Source organism: Acomys russatus, chromosome 10 (assembly GCF_903995435.1).
Source record: "Acomys russatus chromosome 10, mAcoRus1.1, whole genome shotgun sequence".
Lineage (NCBI taxonomy): Eukaryota > Metazoa > Chordata > Mammalia > Rodentia > Muridae > Acomys > Acomys russatus.
The window spans coordinates 10,723,994-10,746,086 of record NC_067146.1 but is presented as its reverse complement, the minus strand read 5'-3'; the positions used below and the strand labels follow the sequence as shown (position 1 = coordinate 10,746,086).

Below are 22,093 nucleotides of genomic sequence, written 5' to 3'. Positions count from 1 at the left end.
CTGTCCTTTAAAGACATCACAACCTTTCCAAACTGTAGCATCTACAGGGACCAGGTGTTTAAATACAGCAAGCTATGGAGTGGTGGTGATATGTGTGACATTCAAATCACAGTGGTGGGCAGAGGAAGAGAAGAACTCTAAGAACTGAGTCTGGGAGCACTTTAATTTAATGGGTACAGAAGATAAAATTCTACTTGTTGTCGTCCTCCACTCTCTTTATGGCTGTTTCTCATCAAGAACGTGAGCTTGGTGAGGAGAGCGGCTTTGTCTGCACTGTCGCCCAGAATCAATGATTCTATAGAAACCCTAGAATATTTGAGCACACAGACTTCTTCATTCACTGGGTCTGTGGTGGTGAAGGTGGGGTGGGTAAGCTTTTGTGCCTGGTTCCCCGGATCCGAGACAAGCCGGCCTGGGGCTGCAGCTGGCAATGAAGCTCTAATACTGCCCCTCCCCCCATACACAGTGTACTGAAGCTCTTTTTTTTTTTTTTTTTGAAACCAGAGCATTTATTTTATGACTGCTTGAAATCTTCAAGATGAACTGGATGCTGCAACAGCTGCCCTCTTGGGTTTAGGTGTTGTTCCTTCACGGAATCCATGTCTGAATCTCCGGTAGACAATTTTTAGGTGTCTCATCCGCCCGGTCCTGGTTGTGTTCCGCCTCTTAGCCTTGGCACTCCAGTTATACTTTCTTTTGTGCTTGGCAGGGTAGCCACATTTGCCACAGGTCGACTTCTGAAGGTGGTAGGCCTTGGAGCCACAGCTGCGGCACAACGTGTGCGTCTTATTGCGACACTTCCCAAAGGATGACGTCCCTTTTGTCATCTTGCTTCTGCTGCCAGGCCAAAGAGACCGGAAGCATACTGAAGCTCTTTATTGCGAGCTGAGAGACGAGGGAGCCAGGAGCTCCTACAGGATGGCGAGGCTGCAGCTTTTGCAGTTCGCATGCCCTGGGAAATAGCTGTAGTAGGCCAGAGGCTCTTCTGCTCACACAGCTGGCCTCTGTGGTCCAGCCCTCCCCTCCCCTCCCCTCCCCTCCGTGTTTCTGTGTATGCTGAAGATGCAGGAAGTGTTGTAATCCTGTTACCTTGGTCTTTTTCTGCTCAGGAATCTAAAATCCAATTCCCCGAGAGCATCAGGAAATGCAGTGGGTGCCAAGCCAGAGGCTCAGAGCCCGAGGACTTGAGTCTTCACCAGCTACCCAACAAATCGCCTCCCATGGGCTTATCCCTGAAAGATGAGTCTGGGAAAGGCTCAGCTCCATCCCAGACCACTTATTCTCTTCCCTGCCCAAGGCTTTCTGCCTATCTCCATGGGGTGCAGTGGCGCCCTACTCTTCTGCACATGTCCCTTTTATACAACACTCTTCCCGTCCATCCATTTATCACTCTCTTAGGCAGAGGGTCCTCTTGTCAAGTGGAATTTCTTAAGATTAATGCTTTGCATCTGTGTCCTCTTGGGTTCCTCCCAGGCTTGGCATAGGCTGGCTTCCTTGGTGGTGTTCTCTCCTGTAACCTCCAGATCGGCAGAGCTGGGTACGGTTCTGAGGGCACCGACCTGCTGATCCAGCTCTACGCATCAGCTGTCTGTCTGCAGAATCTGTCTGGGGCTACCGCTTGCAGTTGCTGTCAGGTTGCCCTTTCTTACTCTCTTGTGGGAGCTATTGATTGTTTCCTCACAGCTCACTTCATATGTACCGGGAGCCCCCAACCTACGGACTGGCAGAGTTTAGACCCTGAAGAGTGCTACAGTAGCGCCAGCAAGATGGCTCAGAGATCAATGGAACCTGCAAGGTAGGAGAGACCAGTGCCTGTGGATTGTCCTCTGATCTATACACACACACACACACACACACACACACACACACACACATACACACACACATACACACATACATATACACACATACACACCACACATACACATCACCACACACACATACGCACACATACACATACACACATACACACACATACACACACATAGACACATACACACATACACACACATACACACATACACACATACACACACATACACACACACATAAACATACATACACACACATACACACACATGCACACATACACACACGTACACACATACACACACATACACACATACACACATACACACATACACACACATACACACATACACACACATGTACACACATACACACATACATACATACACACACACACATACACGCACACATACACGCACACATACACATACACACACATACACACACATACACATACATACATACATACACACACATACACACATACACACACATATACACATACACACATACACACACATACACACATACACACACATATACATATACATACATACACACACATACACACATACACACACATATACACATACACACATACACACACATACACACATACACACACATACACACACACATACACACATACACACACATACACACATACACACACATACACACACACACACATACACACACACATGAAAATGTAAAAAAAAACAAACCTAACACCAAGATAATTAAGGAGTAGCACGGATGGGGGAGTTGCATAAGTAGAAAATTAAGCTGAAGATGGTGGCTTATGCTGACAATCCCAGCATGTGGGAGGTTTAAGGTAGAGGATTATTTTGAGTTCAAAGTCAGCCTGGATTATATAGTGACTTCCGGACACAGCTGGGCTACACAGAGAGAACCTGCTTCAAAATTGAACATCGTCTTATCCCCCCATGAATCTATGACAAGCTGACAGCCATGGTGAACACTGGATGTGTCTCTTTCCAGGTTCCTCATTCACATTTATGCAGCGTTTTCAGCCTTGAGTCTATCCTGTCCACCAAGCTTTCTGCAAGTGCAAGGAGGCATCCCTCTTGTGTGCCTTGTGGCAATGGCACCTCAGCTCTGTGAGGGTAAAGGTCATTTCAGCTTCTCACAGGCAGTCTGATCCTAGATCAGACCAGGCTTGCTTCCTCTGGTGCACCCAGAACTGGCTGTTTCGCCAGCTTCAAGCCCAAATCTAGGCCGAGGTCTCCCCCACTCCTTTGTAGTAGCACTACTTACTTACTGGGTTTTGTTCTTGTCTCTGGAATACTGCCCCCATCTGGCTGTTAGTTGCAAGTACCGCCTAGATCCCACTTGGGAGCAGAGAGCCCCACCTTTTTCCTCTGGAAGGCCATCTTTTGTTGTTGTTGTTACATTTTTTTTTTTCATTTAGAATTCAGGACATTTTTATGCTTCTGTATTGCACAGAAAGGCCCAGAGGCTCTTGGCTCTTGCTTGCCGATGCAAGCTGGCTGGTGCATGCAAATGGCAGTGTCCCTTAGATTTCCCCAAGGTGTTACCTGGGCCAGCCTGGTCACAGGAGGGCAGGAGGAAGCAGGAGGTTCTCCAGACAAAGTCAGTATCCTTTCCTGTTGTGACTGAAGTACTGAAGACTCTAGAAGGACCTGACTCTGTCTTCTCTGCCTGGTGACACTTCCCAGTGCCTGTACCGCTTTGCTCCAGGCACCTCAGCTACACTAGTGAGCCGTGTGCTGAAGGTTTTGGCTGTGGCATGAATATCACACACCCTTTGTGTCTCCTCACAACCCTCAACTCCCGGTGGATTCCACCCAGTTCTTCCTCCACCGAGAAGCCTTCTCTTCCCCCTAGGCCCTTTGTCCTGAATTCTTCATTCACATGGCATTCCTGTCAAGACAGCCCACAGAACCCCACAGCAACCGAGGCCCTTGCTCTCTAGTTCCCCTACACTGCTTCCTTCTCCACAGGGCTCTGCCTATGTGGCCCATGTATTTGATGTAACAGAGATACCTTCTGAAGGAGTGGCCAGCCCTCGCAAGGTCCCGTGGTGACACCCAGCAGCTAGCTCTTTAGAAGATGGCTGATTGGGAAGGATGGGTGGGGACACGGGTATGTGGGCCAACATGTCTGCATTCAGCAGAGTTCAGACCTCTCAGGGCTGGAGAAGGAGTTAGGAGACAAGTAACGTTGACTCCTAGCCATGATCCTTTGTGGTTTTATTTGTACTCTTGCCTCGGGTTTGCCAAATGACAGGGGGGCCTGGTCTGCACGAAGGTTAACAGCCACTGTCACCTGCTGTCCCTCAGACAACATGAATAGAGGCTCTGTAGGCAGGAGTTGGGGCCCACTTGCACCCCTCCTGCTACCAGGAAGCTGACTGGGCTCTAGCTCCTTCTCCCACAGTGCCCTCTTTGGGACACCTGTTGGCTGCTTCTGCCCTTGTTCCCAGCCCTTGACTTGGGGAAGAAGTTCAGAGGTCCTAGGGTGGGAGTCATGGATCACCTTCTTTGGTACCTTGGAAGCAGCCTGTGGACAGCCAACCCTCACAGGGCATGGGCTGCTTGACCTGGGGGGTTTCTTGCAGATTGGAAAGATGACTAGCAACTAATGGGACCCAGAGATAGATGAGGTGACACAGAGTGATGTGACTCTTTCAAGGGAAAAAAAGTAGGTGGTACAAGCTATTCCAAGGTTCAGTTAGGATATTAACCAAGGGGCATTCGCCAAGGGGCCATTTAAAGAGGCCAGAGAGAAGACCTTAAATCACTGAATACCACAGGCAGGTTCCATCATAAAATGCTGTGACTGGGGGTAGAAAGAAGTGTGAGGAGGGAATGTAGTCAGGGGCTCTGTAAAGAGGTGGCTTGGGCTGGGGTAGGGATTTACACCAGGCCTAGGATGGCTTGAGCTCTTTGGAGGAGTCTTGCTCTTGGCTGGGCTGCTGTGTGAAGTCTGGCCTGGGTGCAGAGAAAGGGAGCATAAGGCAGGAAGAAGAAAATCTTTCTGTCCTCTATGGCTCCTGGTACTGGTTCCAGAGACTCCGCCAGGATGTGTGTCTTGAAGATCAGAGGAGGTGACTGCTGAAATGTAAAAGGTGGCCAAGCTCCACACTGGTTCCTCAGCTGTGCCAGTCGGAAATGCTTCCTCTAGCCCACCCCTCCTTTCCCCTAATCGAATGCACAGGACTAAACTCAACTTAATTAGGAGGATTATGTGTCTTATAAATTTAATGTTTAATATTCAAGCTGCTGTTCCCCCCAGCATATTTATTAAAGATGTCCTGAGGGGAATGTTAATGGGCATGACGTCATAAATATTTAGACCAAAGATGCTGGAGGCAGGGAAAAGGGACGAGAAGAAATGAGATCACATTAAAAAACTAGAAAGGAACTAAAATTTTTCTTGCGTTGGGCTTGTGATGGAGGCTGCTGGGGCCTTCTGGCTGGGGCAAGATATGGCACCAAGCTATGAGATGAGCTCTTGTCCAAAGCCAAGTGCCACTGGGGTACCATGTGTGCTAGCTGGACCAGTTTTGAATCTAAGTACAGACCATGCTTTCAAGGCGCCAAAGTAAATGTTTGGATGAGGAATGGAAGTAAGGTCCCAGTCCAATGCTGCACCAATTTGGATCATCTCTGGTCATCTGGAAGCAACCTCAGTGATGTCTTAGCATGTGGGTGCCTCACTTAGATGCTGCATCCCTATCAAAAGTCAAAATAGCATTTGAATGGAGGGAAGGAGATTCTCCTAGGGCTTTGTGGAGGCTGACACATTCATCCCCAGATCCTGTGGGGGGAATTTTCAGTGATTAGACCCCTAGTCCCCCAACACCTCCAGCCTTGGATGGTTCATAGATCCCTCTTCCTCCATGGAATTCATCTGTTGAGCAGTTTGGATGGAGAGGTATACAGAGGAACCAAGGATGAGTTTCCCATGCCACTCCCCAGTGATGTCACACACTGATGTCCCTCTGAGGATGTAAAAGGCAATTGGATGTGGTCCAAATCAATCTAGTCATACAATCTGCATCCAGTTCTGTGGTCCACTTTGCTCTCAGCTCCGCATCGTTTGGCTTCTTGGAGTACTGAGTGAGAGCTGCTATGTCAGGGTCAGGAGCCTTCTTAGTGCTGCTGTAGAAGTGGTTTTGTTGCCCACATGGGGAAAGACACTTTATAGATTCAGAGGCACCAGCTGGGCACCTCCAACATGCATGCCTTTCCTGAGGCACACTTAACCTTCATGAATGTCTCTATTAGCACCTTGCTCACTTTACTGAGATTTCTTTCTTATTTTTTATTTGCTTTTATTTTATGTGTATAGTTGTTCTGTCTGTGGACCACATATATCACTGGTACCATTGGAATGTACAGGAGGGCATCAGATCCCCTGGAATTAGAGCCACAGACAGTTGTGAGCCTCCATGTGAATGCTGGAAACCCAGTCTGGGTCCTCTGGAAGAGCAGCAAGTGTTCTTAGCTGCTGATCCATCTCAGATGCAGCCAGGCATCTTTACCTCCCCAGGGAAAGGGAGGGAAGGAGCTGAACTCCCACACAGGACCACAACAATGTTCCTGAGAATGACCTTGGCTTCTTTCTTGATTTCTATTGATACACACTGAGTTAGGGATGGCCTTGCAACTGTAGTTGATGTAGGAGGTTTTCATGTTTCTGGTAGCTCCCTGAAGAATGTAGGGGCACCTTGTGCCAATTGTTTTCAGCTTTGAGGCTTTATCTGTGATTCTGCAAGCTGAGGCAACTGGAGTAGTACCATTCAGGCTCTTGATGAGATTTCTGTAGCTGAGATGCTCTGCTCACAGTCGCCCAATGCAGACACCACTCCAGCTTCATTTTCTTTACTTACTCACACATTGAGTTTCTTATGAGATAGATAGATAGATAGATAGATAGATAGATAGATAGATAACGTGTGTGCACATAGGAGCTTTGTCTGAGAGAGGCAAATAAAATCAGTCTGCCTTCAGGATCTGGCCTTGGTGGGGAGGCAGCCCTAGATCCCTAGGGTAAAAGTGATCTAGCCTTGGTGGAGAGTGTGCAGGGACTTCTGGCATGACTGACGGTAGCTATCAGAAAAGCTTTCCTCAGTGAGTGAGGTCTAAGCTGGGATTTGAAGGCTGTGCAGAATTTAGCTAGACTTGGGCGTGAACAACGCAGGCAAGGAATGGCGTGTGCCAAGGCTCAGAGGACAGAAGCACATCTGAACAAATGAAATTACAGTAAGCCCAGAGGATAGATCAGAGGGCAGGGCGGGGTTTGAGGGATGGGGCTGAAGGAGGAGTTGGCACTGAAGAGATGACCAGCCCTGATGACTGAGGGCCTGACACCAGGAAAGGACTATACTCCAAGGAGGAAGAAAAGGCAGTTCTTAGTGAGTGTCACAGAGGCTCATAAAATCTATACGCAGACAAAACAGCTCACATAAGTGAGAAGTGATGGTGTCTTGACGTCAGGGAGACCAATAATGAGCTACTTTCCTGCTCTCATGTCCTATCTGCCACTAGCCAGTCCAGGGTAGTGAAACAGGTGACTTGGGTTGAGTGAGCACCAGAGAAAAACAGGCAGCTTTGAGAAACATCAAATTTTCTTGTTTATTTACTCTAATTCTAGATGGCAGGAAAAAACCAGAGGTTCCCGACAGGGCAGGTGCTCCTATGCCTGTCTACTGACCTCGGGGGTGTGCCTAGGCAAAGACTGAAGAGCACAGACCATCGAGCCATAGCAATAGAGTCAAGGTGCAAGTGACGGTGGTTGAATTGCTATGGTAACTCAAATTGCGTTTGGCGCTTTGGTCTGGCAAAATGTAAGTGATAGGAGAAAACATTGCGATGAACAAAGAGGTCTGTGGCTCTGACTCAGAGCAGAGGAAGGGGGACTTGGCCCTGTAGGGATGGCAGGGTGATGGACAAAATCTGGGGATGGGGTGGGGGTCGAGGAGGGGCCTGTCCTGAGTTCTGGCTGAGAGGGGCTGTGATAACAATAACTGGAAATATATGGCATTATGGCAAATGCATGAGGCCTGTGAGCATCTCAAGACATGCCTGGGGATCCCGAGATTTGAAGAAGGGAGGAGCTAAGCATGTGGTAGATGGACAGCAAATAATAGTGGGGTATTATCCCAAGAGACCATGAGGGAACTGAGGGTTTATGAGGAGTACCCTGTGCAGTCCACTGAGTATGTACTGGAAATGTTATGGACCCCAAGCTCTATGGAAGAACCTTCTATAGTCTCTTGCTTTACGGTGAACTGGCAGCCTGGTGCCCCGAGGATGCTCTCCTCCTGTCTTCATCCTTCCAGGGAACTTAGAGCAGAGTCCTGCAAACTCCCTTCTGCCCCAACCTTCCCAGTAAACTTACATCCTGGCACTGTATCTTAGAGTTATTATTGTTTTGATGGAAGTCCAAAGCGAGCTGGGGAGGAAAGAATTTATTTGGTTTACACTTCTGCATCACTGTTCATTGAAGGAAACTAGGGCAGGAACTCAGACAAGGCAGGAACCAGGAGGCAGGAGCTGATGTGGAGGCCATGGAGGGGTGCTGTTTACTGCTTTGCTCCTCACAGCTTTTCAGCCTGGCTTCTTATAGAACCCAGGCACACAGCCCAGGAATGGAATCACCCACAGTAGCCTGGGCCTTCCCACATTGGACACTAATTAAGAAAATGCCCTGCAGGGAGGCATTTTTTTCAGTTGAGGTTCCCTCCTTTCAGATGAGTCTGGCTTATGTCAAGTTGACATAAAACTAGGCAGGACAGATCATTAGCTCCATCCTTCAGATGAATCTGAAGTATAGCATCTTGGGGATCCCCTTCTCTTTCCCTCACCCCTTGTTGGATTTGTAGCACAGGATTCTAGGGACCTCCTCCTTGTGTTCCCAGACCCTCAGTGAGCTTGAGGCACAGGGTCCCGGATACCTTTCCTCCTGGGTCTGTCCTCTCTGCTTGCACTCTGTCCCACCCTTGGAGGGCTTCAGGGATGCCCAGGTGGGAAAGCCAGGAACAACATCCGGAAGCCAGAGAAACAGAAGTGAACAGGGTCTGGACCCACACGTGCCTCAGAGTTCCTTCCTGCTCTATTTCTAGGTTGTCACCCTCTTTTCCTCTCGGTGACAGCTTGAGTTGAGAAATGAGAAAAGAACGGCAAGAAGCTGACATCTAATGCTGCTCCCAGCTGCCATTTGCAGGGTCTGCCATGAGCTATGCTGGGTGAGCAAGAGTGGGGCATTTCTGCCAGCTCAGGGCGTGTCTCACCTGGGAGCTTTCAGGAGGGAGACCCCACTGTGCATGGTAAACATGCCAATAGCCTTGTAAAACAGTCTGGACAGAGATCAACATGATTCTCAAAGGTCTTATGCCAAATGTGTGGATTTATATCTACAGGATGTGATGCAGGAGGCAGAAAGGTGGGACCCCCCCCCCCACCGCCAGTTCCTGCAGCTGCCTTAAGCACCTGTGATTGACATCCTGAGATCAACTAGCATCCCAGGCCTTAGCCTTAGAGTCCTAGCTACTCCGTGGAGGTGGGCACCTGTGTGGAAAGCAGAAGGGGAGGGGGGCAACCCTGGTCTGGCTTGAGTATATATGTTCTGCAAGAGTGTGTGCATGTGTGGGCACAGGTGGCATGTGCACTGCACAAACCAGGAAAACCAAAACCACCCTGACTGAAGTCATGAAGCAGACAGACAGAAAGGAAACAGAAAAAACTCCAAAAGCAACCCAATCATTATGATTAATTTTTAAAGGAAAAGACATTTCACCAAGTACAGGGAGTATGCCAAGGAAGGGGACAACCCCAGAACAAAGGGTCATTTTCCCAGGCATGGTCAGTTGACAGATTCACATGTACACTCCTCACAAGCCACAAACACACCCTCATCACACCACCCTGCCACATACCCCAAAACACTAGACACCCCACTCTACCACCTGGCAAAGCTCACTCCACCACACACCCCACTTTTCCACACCACATACCACACTCTACACATACCACACCCTAGTCCAAGGTCTGGGGATATGGAAAGAGACAATGGAGAGATTTGATGGCGCACTTGTGGCCTGAGCGACACATGTGCTGGCCCAGGGGCTGGTAGGGGTGGAGAATTTTCTCCAAGAAGGCCAGGTTTGAGGCACATGAGTAGCCGGTTACCCACTGAGGGCCAGGCACAGAATTCCCCAGAGAATGGACACCCTCAGTCCTACGTCTCTCATTGCTATGAACAAATGAAGGGCATGAAGCAGCTTGGGAGGGGAAAGGCTTAATTTGGCTCACGGTTGAGGGGGATACCGTCCACACGGGGAGGCAGAGAGGCTTGGCGGCAGGAGTGGCTGGCAGCTAAGGCAGCGAGAGCTTGTTCACATCTGAGTGCGTCAGGAGTCAGGGAAAGGAGTTCAGGCACTCAGGTGGCTTTCTCCTTTTCTATTTCTTTTTCTTGTATTCATCCAAGCTCTTGGAGCAAAGCCAACCACATTCCGGGCCAGTCTTCCCTCCTTAAGGTTAAATCTCTCTGGAAACATAGACAAACCGAAGGGTATGTCTCATTAATGTCCAAGATGGTTCTTACATTAACAAGATTTATTTAGTATGCTTTATGCATATGAATGTTTTTCCCACAGGTATGTATGTGCACCACACACACTTGGTTCCCATAAGGGTCAGAAGAAGGCATCTGGTTCCCTGGAACTGGAACTACAGGCAGAACCATTATATGAGTGTTGAGACTCAAGCCCAGGCTCTGCAAGCCCAGCCACTGAGATTTCTCTTTAACCCCCAAGGTGCTTCTAAATTCAGGTTGACAAAATTAGTCATCACATCCTTTGCCTGTGCCCGGCCAGGCCATGTCTCACTTTCTGAGGACGGACTGGATTTTCCATTTTTGGAAAGAACGCTGCTCAAGTTGAAGGACCTGGGTGCAAGGTCAGGGTACCCTACCTGGGAACGAGGATCCAGAGCCTCCTGCAGCAGCCTACTCCCTGGCTTCTGCCTGCTGGGTCCCCAGGGAAACACAGACCCTAGCGGCCTCCCCTGTACAGACTTCTCATTGGTTCAGCTTCTTTATCCGCGGTTCCTAGCAGCTGACTTACATTGTCTTTATGTGCTTTTATGGTGAGATCTGACTGTGTCTCAAGGAGGAAAATGCCTCCCAAAAACCTCAATTTCCCACAAACAGAGATTCTGAATCATCCATGAAATGAAAGCTTGTTTCTTTGAAAGATCTTTAATCGTAGCACAGTGTAGAGGTGGTCGCAGAGGCATTTGGATTCTTGGTGCCTCCAGGGACAAGACCCTTCAGTCCAGCGACCCAAGGAATAAAAGCACACAAGGGCCCACATACAGCTATTCTATATATTTATACATACATATTCACATCATGTGTGTGCACGCACATGCATATGTGCTGAGCTGGACTGGGGAGAACAGGGAGACCTAAGGAGACAGCTACTTTTCATTCTGTCATGGAAGAGCTCTCGTCTGGAGAGGGGAGTTGACTTCGGTATCAACTCTGCCTTTTAAGTTAAGGTAAGACCTTGGGCAAGTCACTTCAGTTCTGTGAACTTCATCCATGTGTTGGACACAAAGGGTCTAAGGCATGAAACAGACACCTATCCAGGCTCAGACAGGAAGGGATTTTATAAAGAGAAGTGGGTATTTATATTGCCAGAAAAGCAAGAAGGAAAGACACCAGGCCCGGCAACTGCTGCTGCCTACACACCATCATAGAACCTCATAGTCCTGAAGCTAGTGACGACAAACCCTGAGCCCTGAAAGGGACCACCGACAGCACTGGTTGTCACCAGCAGCACTGCTGCTCCTCTGAAGAGGGGCATGATACCTTCTAGGCTCCAGCCCCCAGGTCTGGCACTAATATCTCAGTAGGCATATGATGAACAGAGAGTCTCAGCAGGGCCCAGGGAATGTTTTAGCTCTACAATTGCTGGAGGGAAGAGGAGAGAGCTATGCAAAGGGAGACTCCACCTGAGCATTTGGTATAGTCTTTTTGCTCCAAAGTCCTGTGATTCTGTCAGGGAGCCTATACTTGGAGAATCTCAGTAGAAGTAGACCTTTAAAAAATGGCCACCTGTATTCTAGGCTGTGGCCAAAGATGGCCCTGAACTCCTCATCCTCCTGTCTCACCCTCCTCAGTGCTTGTGCCACTCTACCTTGTTTATGTGGTGCTAGGGCTCCAACCCAAGACTTGGTACATACCAGCAAAGCATTCTATCAACTGAGGTATAGCTCCAGGCCCAGAAATTCCACCTTTTGAAGAGTCCATTGATTATGTCATTGATCTCATCACACCTTGTCCAGTTAGCCCCCTGTGCAGGGTCCACATTCCCAAATGGGTGAAGCTTCCTTCAGGCTGGTGGCACTATAATGCTCCTTGAGTGTCATTTCTGAGGAGAGAAGATCAAGAGAGAAGCTGCTAGTTTCTATCTCTTTCCATAATTCTTCTCATGCCAAGTCTCATCCTTATGTGAGATTAGAATTTTAGGAGCTTGGAAGGTGGCTCAGTTGCTAGAACGTTTGCACCCAAAGTCAATGCTGGATAGTGGCGTATCTGTAACCCAACACTCAGGAAACAGAGATGGGATTCCTAGGGAGATAGGGGATCCCTGAGGAAAGCTGCTTAGGCAAGGTTTAAGTGATAGACCTTGTTTCAATAAATAAAATGGAGAACGATCAAGGAAGATGCTCAACACTAACTTCTGCCTTCTAAATGTACACACACAAACACACACACACACATACACACACACACGTACACACATGAATTGGAAGAATATAGACAAAGTTCAGGGGAAGACAAGAGTTCGCTGTGTTCACACAAAGGCCTCCGACCCATTACAGAAGCACATGGGCCCCCTCTATCCAGGAGGCTGTGAGTTCAGCAGGGCTCCTAGCATGGGCAGCAGGGAGAAGCAGGTGGCTCCATTCTCTGTTTCCTCTCTGCTTCCTTAGCCACCAGAGCCATCTGAGATAATGAGCAGAGCAGAGGGCAGGAGCCTGCTGCTGCTGCTGCAGCACTGTGAGGTGTGGGATACAGAAAGAATGAATAGAATTTAAGCACAACTTGATGAGAAACCTTCCCCATGCTTGCATTAGTCCTCCAAATTGGCACTAATTGCCACCTCCTCCTGCCACACCTGTTGGCAGAAATGCAGGAAGGGACTAGCTCACTCTTCTTGCAAGTGGTGACGGTGACAGCAAGCAGGGGAAGGTAGGGAGGACAGCATGAGGTAAGGGGGCTCTGATGGGGACCTGAGGGCATGTGGAAGGTTCTAGAGGCCTCCTTCTTATAAAGGTCTGGGAACCAGACACTTTTCCAATAGACAGCATCATTCAGAGGTTGACATGTGGGCCCCAGGGTGGTGCTCTCTCTGGTCGTTATCCTGAGTCTGGTCCTTAGGCATAGCTGGTTATCAATGTGGACTGTTCTAGTTGGGATGGCACTGGGAGTTAAGCTTCTGTCTTGAATGAAGACTTTCATAGTCTTTGTGGGTAAGAATGCCCAGAATCACCAAGTGGGGGGAAGGCTATAGCCTCAGATCGGTGGCCAGGAGATCCAGTTTGGTCTCAATTTCATCATGTCACCTTGTTGGGCCAGTGTTATCTTCACTTTCGATGGGAAGGTAGAGGCACTCCATCTTGGCTCCAGTGGTCTGAGGTTCTAGGTTTCCCATGCACCTGTCCCCTCCCACTTTCCCCCTTCTCTCTCTCTCCTTCTCCCTCACACCCTACCTCAGAGACCATGTGTTCTTTCTGACATTCTTTTTCTGTTTTCTCTATTTTTAAAAACTATTAATTTTTATTTGTTTCCTCTCTCTCTCTCTCTCTCTCTCTCTCTCTCTCTCTCTCTCTCTCTCTCTCTCTCTCTCTCTCTCTCTCTCTCTCTCTCTCTCTCTCTCTCTCTCTCTGTCTCTCTCTCTCTCTGTGTGTGTGTGTGTGTGTGTGTGTGTGTGTATGATTTGTGCATGTACCCAAGAAGGCCAGATGATGGTGCTGGATCTCATAGAGGTGGAGTTATAGGTACTGGGAACTGAAATCAGGATTTTATTGGAAGAGCAGCAAGTGATCATAACCTTTGGAAAATCTCACCACCCCTTGCTTTGCCTTTTTAAGACAGGGCCTCTCATAGCCCAGGCTGCCCTTGAGCTCACTACAGCTGTGAGGGTGAAGCTGGCCTTGACTTCCTAATCCTCCTGCCTCTACCTCCCAAGCAGCGGGATTACGGGCTTGCACTGTTGACACACCCACCCATCCTTGCTCCTTCTCAGGTGCTTGTAGGCCGATCTCTGAGTGTCAAAAAAGAATCCCTTTGACTGCTGGGAAAGAGCCCGGATGTGCACTGAATACACAGACAGGTTTTGTTATTCAGCAGGAAGAAAGAAGAGGGAGAAAGCAAAGGGAGAAGATATTGTTTGGGTACAATCTGTGTTTGCAATTTTCCACATCGGTTCTTTTTATGAACACTCCGAAAACAAGACAACAGCAGTGGCTGATTCAATATGCGCCATGCAGGAAAACAATAAGGAAAAAAAAATAAGGGTTTTTAATAAGCACTTGGAAAGGCTGTAATTAAATCTTGGGCTCTGTTTGGAAAACAAGAATCTCATTTAGTGCTTTTGCCCCTGCGCTCCCTAACATCTGCACCCGTGTTTTCTGCTGGGCAATTACCGAGTCCTCGGTGGCTTGATTAACAAATACAGGTGCAGGTTTGCTCAGAAAGGAGATCCTGGGATGGAAGTTGGGGTGGTGGCAGGGGGCTGTGGGAGCTGGGAAGATTTGGCTCTCCCCAACAGGTGTCTTGTGGACTTAAGGGAGCCTGAGAAAGAAGAGTTGCTGGCTGTGGGGAAGGAAGAGGGGAGGGAGAGAGGGGGGAGACAGGAGTGTCTTCTTCACCTCTGCCTGCTCTTCTTGGATCCCTTCCCACCAAGGAGCCAAGGGTTATGGAAGAGGAGGGCTTCTCTGGCTGAGGACTGAGGCACTTTCCAAACACAGTAACCAGCCTAACGTGATGGCATACACCTATAATGTAACCCTCACACACAGGGGTTGGAGGCAGGAGAACACAGTGTTCAAGGTCATGTCCAATTCTTCAAGCCAGCCTGTTTCAAAACCAAATCAAAACCCAACCCAACCAACCAACCAACCAACCAACCAACCAACCAACCAAGCAACCAACAACAAAACCCACCAATCCAAGCAATTAACCCACCAATAAGCAACCATCCAAGCAACCAAATAAACAAAACCTATGGCCCAGCAGGAGAGGACTTTTTGGTAAGACAGTGGTAGCCTGGTGACCGGATGTCCCTAGAGCTTTTCTTTGCAGGAAAATCTCTGAGATACATAGGATTGGTTTGTCTCCTATGCCTGTTGCCAAAGTATCTGCCTTTGCCACAGACCCCTGCCTGCCCCATAGAGCAACAGCAGACCGTCCCCCATGATGTAAAATCCTCTTGGTACCTAAAAAGTGCACCTGTGGCATGTGCCAGGCAGAATTTTGCCCAGGGACTGGCATTAGTGCTCCAGCTCTGTTTTCTATAAGGGGAAGCCAAGGCACAGAGGTTGAGCAGCACACAGAAGCTGACGTTGGCAGTAGGATATGGGGACAACTCTTTGCACCACGCACCTGGTTCCAGAGCCCTCACTGCCCACGCTTGCCTCCTTGCCCCCTCTTGTCCAGCAGATACCTTTTCTGTTCCTTTTCTATTCCATCTTCTGAGGACCCAGCTCTCAGGCATTTAGCAGAAGGTCTTCTTGGAGGGTGGGGAGGGATATCACTGGTTTGCCTTTAGTCTCTTTGTTTTCCTGAATGCCACTGCCCTAGGGATGTGGATTTGGGGCATTCACTGATAGAGGATGTCTGTCTGTAAACTTGGGTAGCGCTACCAAGCCTGAAAAACATTTTCTAGGTGGTTTCTTCAAATCTTTTAAAAGATTTTTATTTCATTTTATGTGTATGAGTGTTTTGCCCACATATATATCTGTGTACAACGTTCAGGCAGTGGCTACAGAAACCAGAAGAGGACAATGGTGTCCATAAAACTGGAGTTACGACATGTGTAACTGCCAGGTGGACTAGGGGACTCTGGAACTAAGATCCTCTAGAAGATGGGCAAATATCTAAACTGAACATATCTCCTACCTTTTACCCAAATCCTTTTGTTTTCCTCTTTTTTTTTAATTATTTATTCGTGTGTACAATCTCAATGTTATTCCCATCCTTGTACCTCCCATTCCTCCCCCCCCAACACCTCTATATCCCAGTTATTCCACCGTCCACCTTAGCTGTTCTGAGGGGGATTACGTCCCCCCTGTATATTACTCATAGGGTATAAGTCTCTTCTGGCTACTGCGGTTGCTGTCCTTCCTCTGATGCCACAAGGTCTCCCCCTCCATGGGACGTGGCCAAATGTGAGGCACCAGAGTAAGTGAAAAGTCGTATCAACTCCTCCACTCAACTGTGGAAATATTCGACCATGTGGCTTAGATCTGGGAAGGGGTTTAAAGTTTACCTAACTGTATTGTCCTGGCTTGGTGCCTAGTTTGAGCAGACCCCCTGGCGAAAATCTGCTATCACATTGTTCTACTGTAGATGTTCTAGACCATCTGTAATCCTTTTTTTCTATTTTGTTTGGTTCCCCATGGTCCTCTCATTTAGAGTCCCAAGGGATGCCTTCCCCCTCGTCCCAGTTCACTGGTAAAGTGAAGCCTTCGTGGGACATGCCCTGTGGGCTAGTATGCAGTATATAAGTGAGTATATACCAGGTTTGATCTTTCTGCTTCTGGGTTAACTCACCATTATAATCATTTAGGCTCAATCCTTATCCCAAATTTCCTTTCCCCAAATCTTAACGCACTATTTGAATGTTCTCTACTGAGAAGACGCTGGGACTTGTATGCTTTCTTCAAACTTCAAGGCAGTTGCAGTGCCTGTGGGCTGGGAACCTCTGGGCTTTGATACTGGTACTTATGTGCGTTCCTTTATGTATGGCTCTCTGATACAGAGCTTGAATCCTTTCAAAAAACTGCACTCTCTTTTCCATCCCTCTGTGACCTCCAGGAAAGGACTCTTCCTCACAGTCTCAAGGACAGATGCATTTCCTTTTAGAGATTGTGTCCAACTTCACGAGGCTGCCTTATGGCTTCAAGATACCCTACTCTTGTCACGGCTGCTCTCAGCACTAGCCAGACGCTGGCTCTGGTCCCTTCTTCCTTCCTCAGCGTCGCCCAACAGCTCCCTGTGCCAGCTGGAAGCAGCCCTGTTTGGTGTGTGCGTGCTCATGGTTAACTCCTGTAGCTGGTGCCAGGCTCCTGGAGAAGACCCGGGATTCTGGAGGAGCCAGCCCCCTCTTGCCAGTGCTAGATGCAGGCACTCCCACCCACCCAGATGGATGCCCTGCTCACTGCTGCTGGGGCTGTGGTCACCTGCCGCTGCTGGGGCTAGTGGGGCCACAGCTTTTAGGCAATGGTGCTGGAATCAACTCAACGAAGGAGGGAGGTGGGGAGGAGAGATGAATGAGTATCACTCCAAATAAGGAGAGACCAATTAATATTCTTGGAACCAGCTCTCTTAGCTGTATCGTCTGCCATCAGGAAGCCGGTACAAATGGCGAAAATTCAGATACAGACTAGAGCAGCAGGCTATTCCTTTCAAGCTGGGGTGCTCTGCTTGGGGGAGTCTTGAGGAGTTGACACTTCACCATTACCCTTACATGCTAATTACAAACTGTAGAAAACACCTGAGGATGTCATTAATAACACCACCTGCCATGCATATTCTACTTACTTCTGGGAGCTCTGATGACAGAGAATGCATGATTTCATTTATTGTCACTGACACGCTGGAAGGTGGCACCTATCCCCCAGCCCCCTCTCAGGTTCGGATCCAGAGGCCAGGGAGATCATTGCATGTTAATGGCTAAATCAAGTTTCAGTCCCAAGCCATCGCTCCTTTGTTGAATTTCCTTAACAGACTCTTGAAGGTGGGTCTCTTTAGAGAGACTTGCTGTCACCAGGACTGTTTAGCATGTCATAGTAGGAGAAGGTGGGTAGAATAGCTAATAAAAAAAAAAAAAATGTCAGATGATTGCTTTCTAAGGTGGCTGCTACACTGGTGCCTGTGATGGTTTACTTCATGGGGCCTGCTGTTGAAGTGCCAGGGGTGGCCAGACTTCCCGTATTGTAGCCAGTCTACAGATGTGGCGTGTACGCTGTTTGCCAAACCTGACTGCCAAATTCTGCCTTGTGGGCTCTGGTGCACGGCCTTCACTGAGACCTTGAAGGGTCCAACCAGGATCTGCTAGGATGGACCCTAGCAGACATGGCTCTGCGCTAGGTGAGTCTGTCGGAACCAAAGAACACTCTACCTGGTCATTGGATGCATTGGCAGTGATTCAGGTATGGGGGGGGGGGGTGGGAAAGAGGGACAGGCTTTCCTCACATGTACAATACATATCCCATTCCCACTGCCCTGCAAACCTGGGAGCAGTAACTTTCCTATGGCACCACATTAGGAGTGATGCAATAAAGTCAGGTGACCGTGTTTAGTATTAGCACTGTAGTAGATACTGTCCCCATTGTTATGATGAAAGACCTGCCCAACGCCACTAAAGAGAGGGAGCATTTATTCTGACTCACAGTTTAGGGGTTGTGGGGTTTGAATAGAAATAGCCTCCCGTAGAGTCCTGTGTTTGAATGCTTGGTCCATAGGGAGTAGCACTGTTTAGGAGGCGTGGTCTTGCTGGAATAGGTGTGGCTTTGCTGGAGAAAGTGTGTCACTGTGGGGGAGGGCTTTGAGGTCTCAGATGCTCAAGTAAGTTCTCTCCTTGCTGCCTGTGGATCCAAATGTAGGACTCTCAGCTCCTTCTCCAGCACCAGGCCTGCCTCTGCATGCCGCCATGCTTCCCACCATGATGATAATGAACTAAACCTCTGAACTGTAAGCTGGGCCCAATTAAATATTTTCCTTTATAAGAGTGGCCATGGTCATGGTCCACCATGTGGGTTGCAGGGATTCAAAATAAGGTAATCAGGGTTGGTAGAGTGCCATCTTACTGGACCTATCTACATGGCCCTTTAGTCTTTGATTACTGATAGGTAAAGACAGCTCCCCTGGCCAAGTAGGTACCGGGCCCAACTGTGGTATTTACTGCCTTCAGAAATGGGACCATATTGTTATTGTTGCTTAGTAGTGCCTAACAAATACGTATGTTATTTGAATGAAGTGCTTTCCTTTCTAGAGTTTTCTCGTGGCATCCTTAAGGTCTTTTATGCATAGAATTGTATCAATTGCAAATAGAGACTTTGACATTTTCCTTTCCCGTTTTTATCCCATATTTGCCTATCTCTTGACTTATATCGCTTTAGGTAAGACTTTCACATTGAATAAAAACAGGAGCAAATGAATACCCCTGCCTTGTTCCTGATTTTAAGAGAAACAATTTAAGCCCCTCCCCCATTTAATACAATGTTGTCTCTAGGTTTCTTATATGGTCTTTATCATTTTGAGATGTAGCCCTTCTATTCCGGCTTTCTTCAGGGATTATAACAAAAAAAAAAAATAAGAGATGTTGGATTTTGTCTGAAGCTTATGCTGCATCTGTTGAGGTGACCATGTGATTTCTGACCTTGGAATTATATGTAACTTATAACCCTAACTGATTTGCAGATATTGGACTATCCTTGCATCTCTGAAATAGATCTAGGAAAATCATGATGAGTGACCTTTTGGATGTGCCCTTGGATCTGACTTGGAAGTATTTTGTTGAGAATTACTATGTTTATGGGGGATATTGGTCTACAGTGATCTTTTTTCTTACGTCTTTGCTGTGTTGCATCAGGGTAATGAATGTTCTGATGGGATTCACAGTATCTATGTAAACATGGATATTGGTCTGTAATTTTCTTTTTGGGTTACATCTTTATCTGTTTTAGATAGTAGGATAATTCTAGCTTTGTAAGAAAGAGTTTGGTAATGTTCCTTTTATTTTTTTCCCCTATTTTATGGAATAGTTTAAGAAGCATTGGTGTCCGTTCTTCTTTAGTTAATTTCTCTAGTAAATTTCATCCGACAATCCATCTGGGCATAGACATTTGTAAGTCAAGAAATTTTTCTCTTTAATTAATTAATTAATTAATTAATTAATTAATTAATTCACTTTACATACTGATCACAGCCACTTCTCTCCTCTCCTCCCAATCCTTCCTTTTCTCGCTCTTCCCCCATTCCCTTCTCCACTTCTTCCCAGAGAGGGGAGCCCACCACCCCCGTCCAGTCCCACCACTTCATGTCACATCAGGACTAAGTGCATCCTGTTCCACTGAGGCCAGATGAGGCTGCCCGGCTAGGGGAAAGTGACCCCATAGCAGGCGACTGTGTCATGTAAGGACATCCAGGACAGCCCGGTCCAGCGCCAGGGTCCCAACAAAAGACCCACATCGATCTTAAGTGTAGGGGGCCTAGGTCCAGTCCATGCACGAACTAACTTGGTGCTCTACGTCTCTCTGTGAGCCCCCATGGGCCTAGGTTAGCTGTCTCTGTTGGTCTTCTGGTAGAGTTCTTGTCCCCTTCTGGTGTTTCTGTTCTTCCCTTGACTTTCCCACAAGATTCCTCCATCTCTGTCTAACGTGTGGCTGTGGGTCTCAGCATCTGTTTTGATCCGTCGCCGAATGAAGCCTCTCAGATGATGTAATTCAGGAAATTCTTAATCATGGCATAATCTTTCCCGCTTACTACACAGATCGGTAAATTGTGTTTTCTGCACTGTTTTTAATTTTTGGTAGGTCATAGCATCTATAAGTTCATCTGTTTCTTCTATATGTTTGAAGTAAGTAAGAATGTACTGGCTGGTTTTGTGTGTCACCGTGACACAATCTAGAGTTCTCAAGAGGAAGGAGAACTCAGTTGATGAATCCCCATGAGAGCCAGCTCGAAGGTAAGGTTTGTCTCAATAGTGATCAATGGGGAGGGCCCAGACCATATGGTGGTGGTCATCCCGTGGCTGGTGGTACTGGGTTCTATAAGAAAGCGAAGACGAACAATGAGAACATTCACACCCCCCAAACATCCTCATGGTCCCGCTGCATCCAGTGTTGCCTCCAGCCCTGTTTGAATTCTGTCCTGACTTCCTTCAGTATTAAACGTCAATATATAAAAATGAATAAATTCTTTCCTCACCAACTTGCTTTTTGATCACTGTGTTTTGTTGCAGCAATAGAAACTCTAATTAAGACAGTAGAATTTGTTTATCTTTTCCTTAAGACTGATGCTTCTTTGACTTCTATCAATATCTGTTATAATGTTTCCCCTTGCATCTCTTTTTTGTTAATTTGAGCCCCTGCCTTCTGGATAGGCTAAGGATGTGTCCATTTTGTTTATCTTTTCAAAGAAACAACTCATTTTATTGACTCTTTGAATTGATCTTTTTTTTTTTTCATCAACTCTACTCTGTTTTAAGGATTTCGTTTCTTTCAGTCTGTTGACTTGAAGTTTGGTTTGTTTCTATGATTGGTTTTTCTTTTTTAAAAATTGATTTGTAAAAATGTATACGTGTGTGTGTGTGTGTGTGTGTGTTTTCTGTGTGTGTGCCATGTGTGTACAGGAGGGGGTCGTGGATGTGAGAAGAGGGCATCAGATCCCGTGGGGTTGGGAAAAACAGCAAGTGTTTTGCCCACTGACCTATCTACTCAACCCTTCTGATTGCTTATCATCAGCACTTAGAGCTATAAACACCCCTCGTAGGATTGTTTTCATTCTATCTCAAAGTTTGGTATGGTGTGTTTCATTTTTGAATTTCTATTCTTTGCTTGATTTCGTTCTACAAGACCCGTCACTTAATAATGTGTTGTTTAATTTCCATGAGTTTGTGTATGGTCTGTCTGGGGTTTATCTTGTTGTTGATTTGTAGTTTTATTTTATTGTGATCAGATGGAATACAAAGAACAATTTCAATTTTCCTGTATTTCTGAAAAACTCAAGTGGTGTCCTAATATATGATCTACCCTAGAGAAACCTCGTGGGCTGCTGGGAACAGTGTGCAGTCTGCGGTGTTGGATGGAGCGGTTCTGTCTGTCAAGGCCACTTGAGCTATGAGGCTATTCAACCCACATGTACCTCTTTTTCTTTTTATTACTTTATTCTTGTTACATCTCAATGTTTATCTCCCATCCTGTAAGCCCCCATTCTTACTCCCTCCCATTTTGCCCTGTACTTACTCCCCTCCCCGATTAACTGTGCCTGAGGGGGA

At 47.4% G+C, this 22,093-nt stretch overlaps 1 protein-coding gene across 1 annotated transcript; it reads right to left on the bottom strand.

Moving 5' to 3' along the window:
* Positions 1–476: 476 nt before the first annotated feature.
* On the bottom strand, positions 477–836 carry LOC127194232 (60S ribosomal protein L37-like). Its single transcript, XM_051151555.1, has one exon. It carries the CDS (start codon positions 825–827, stop codon positions 534–536), a length of 294 nt encoding a protein of 97 aa, XP_051007512.1. The 5' UTR covers positions 828–836; the 3' UTR covers positions 477–533.
* Positions 837–22,093: the final 21,257 nt, after the last annotated feature.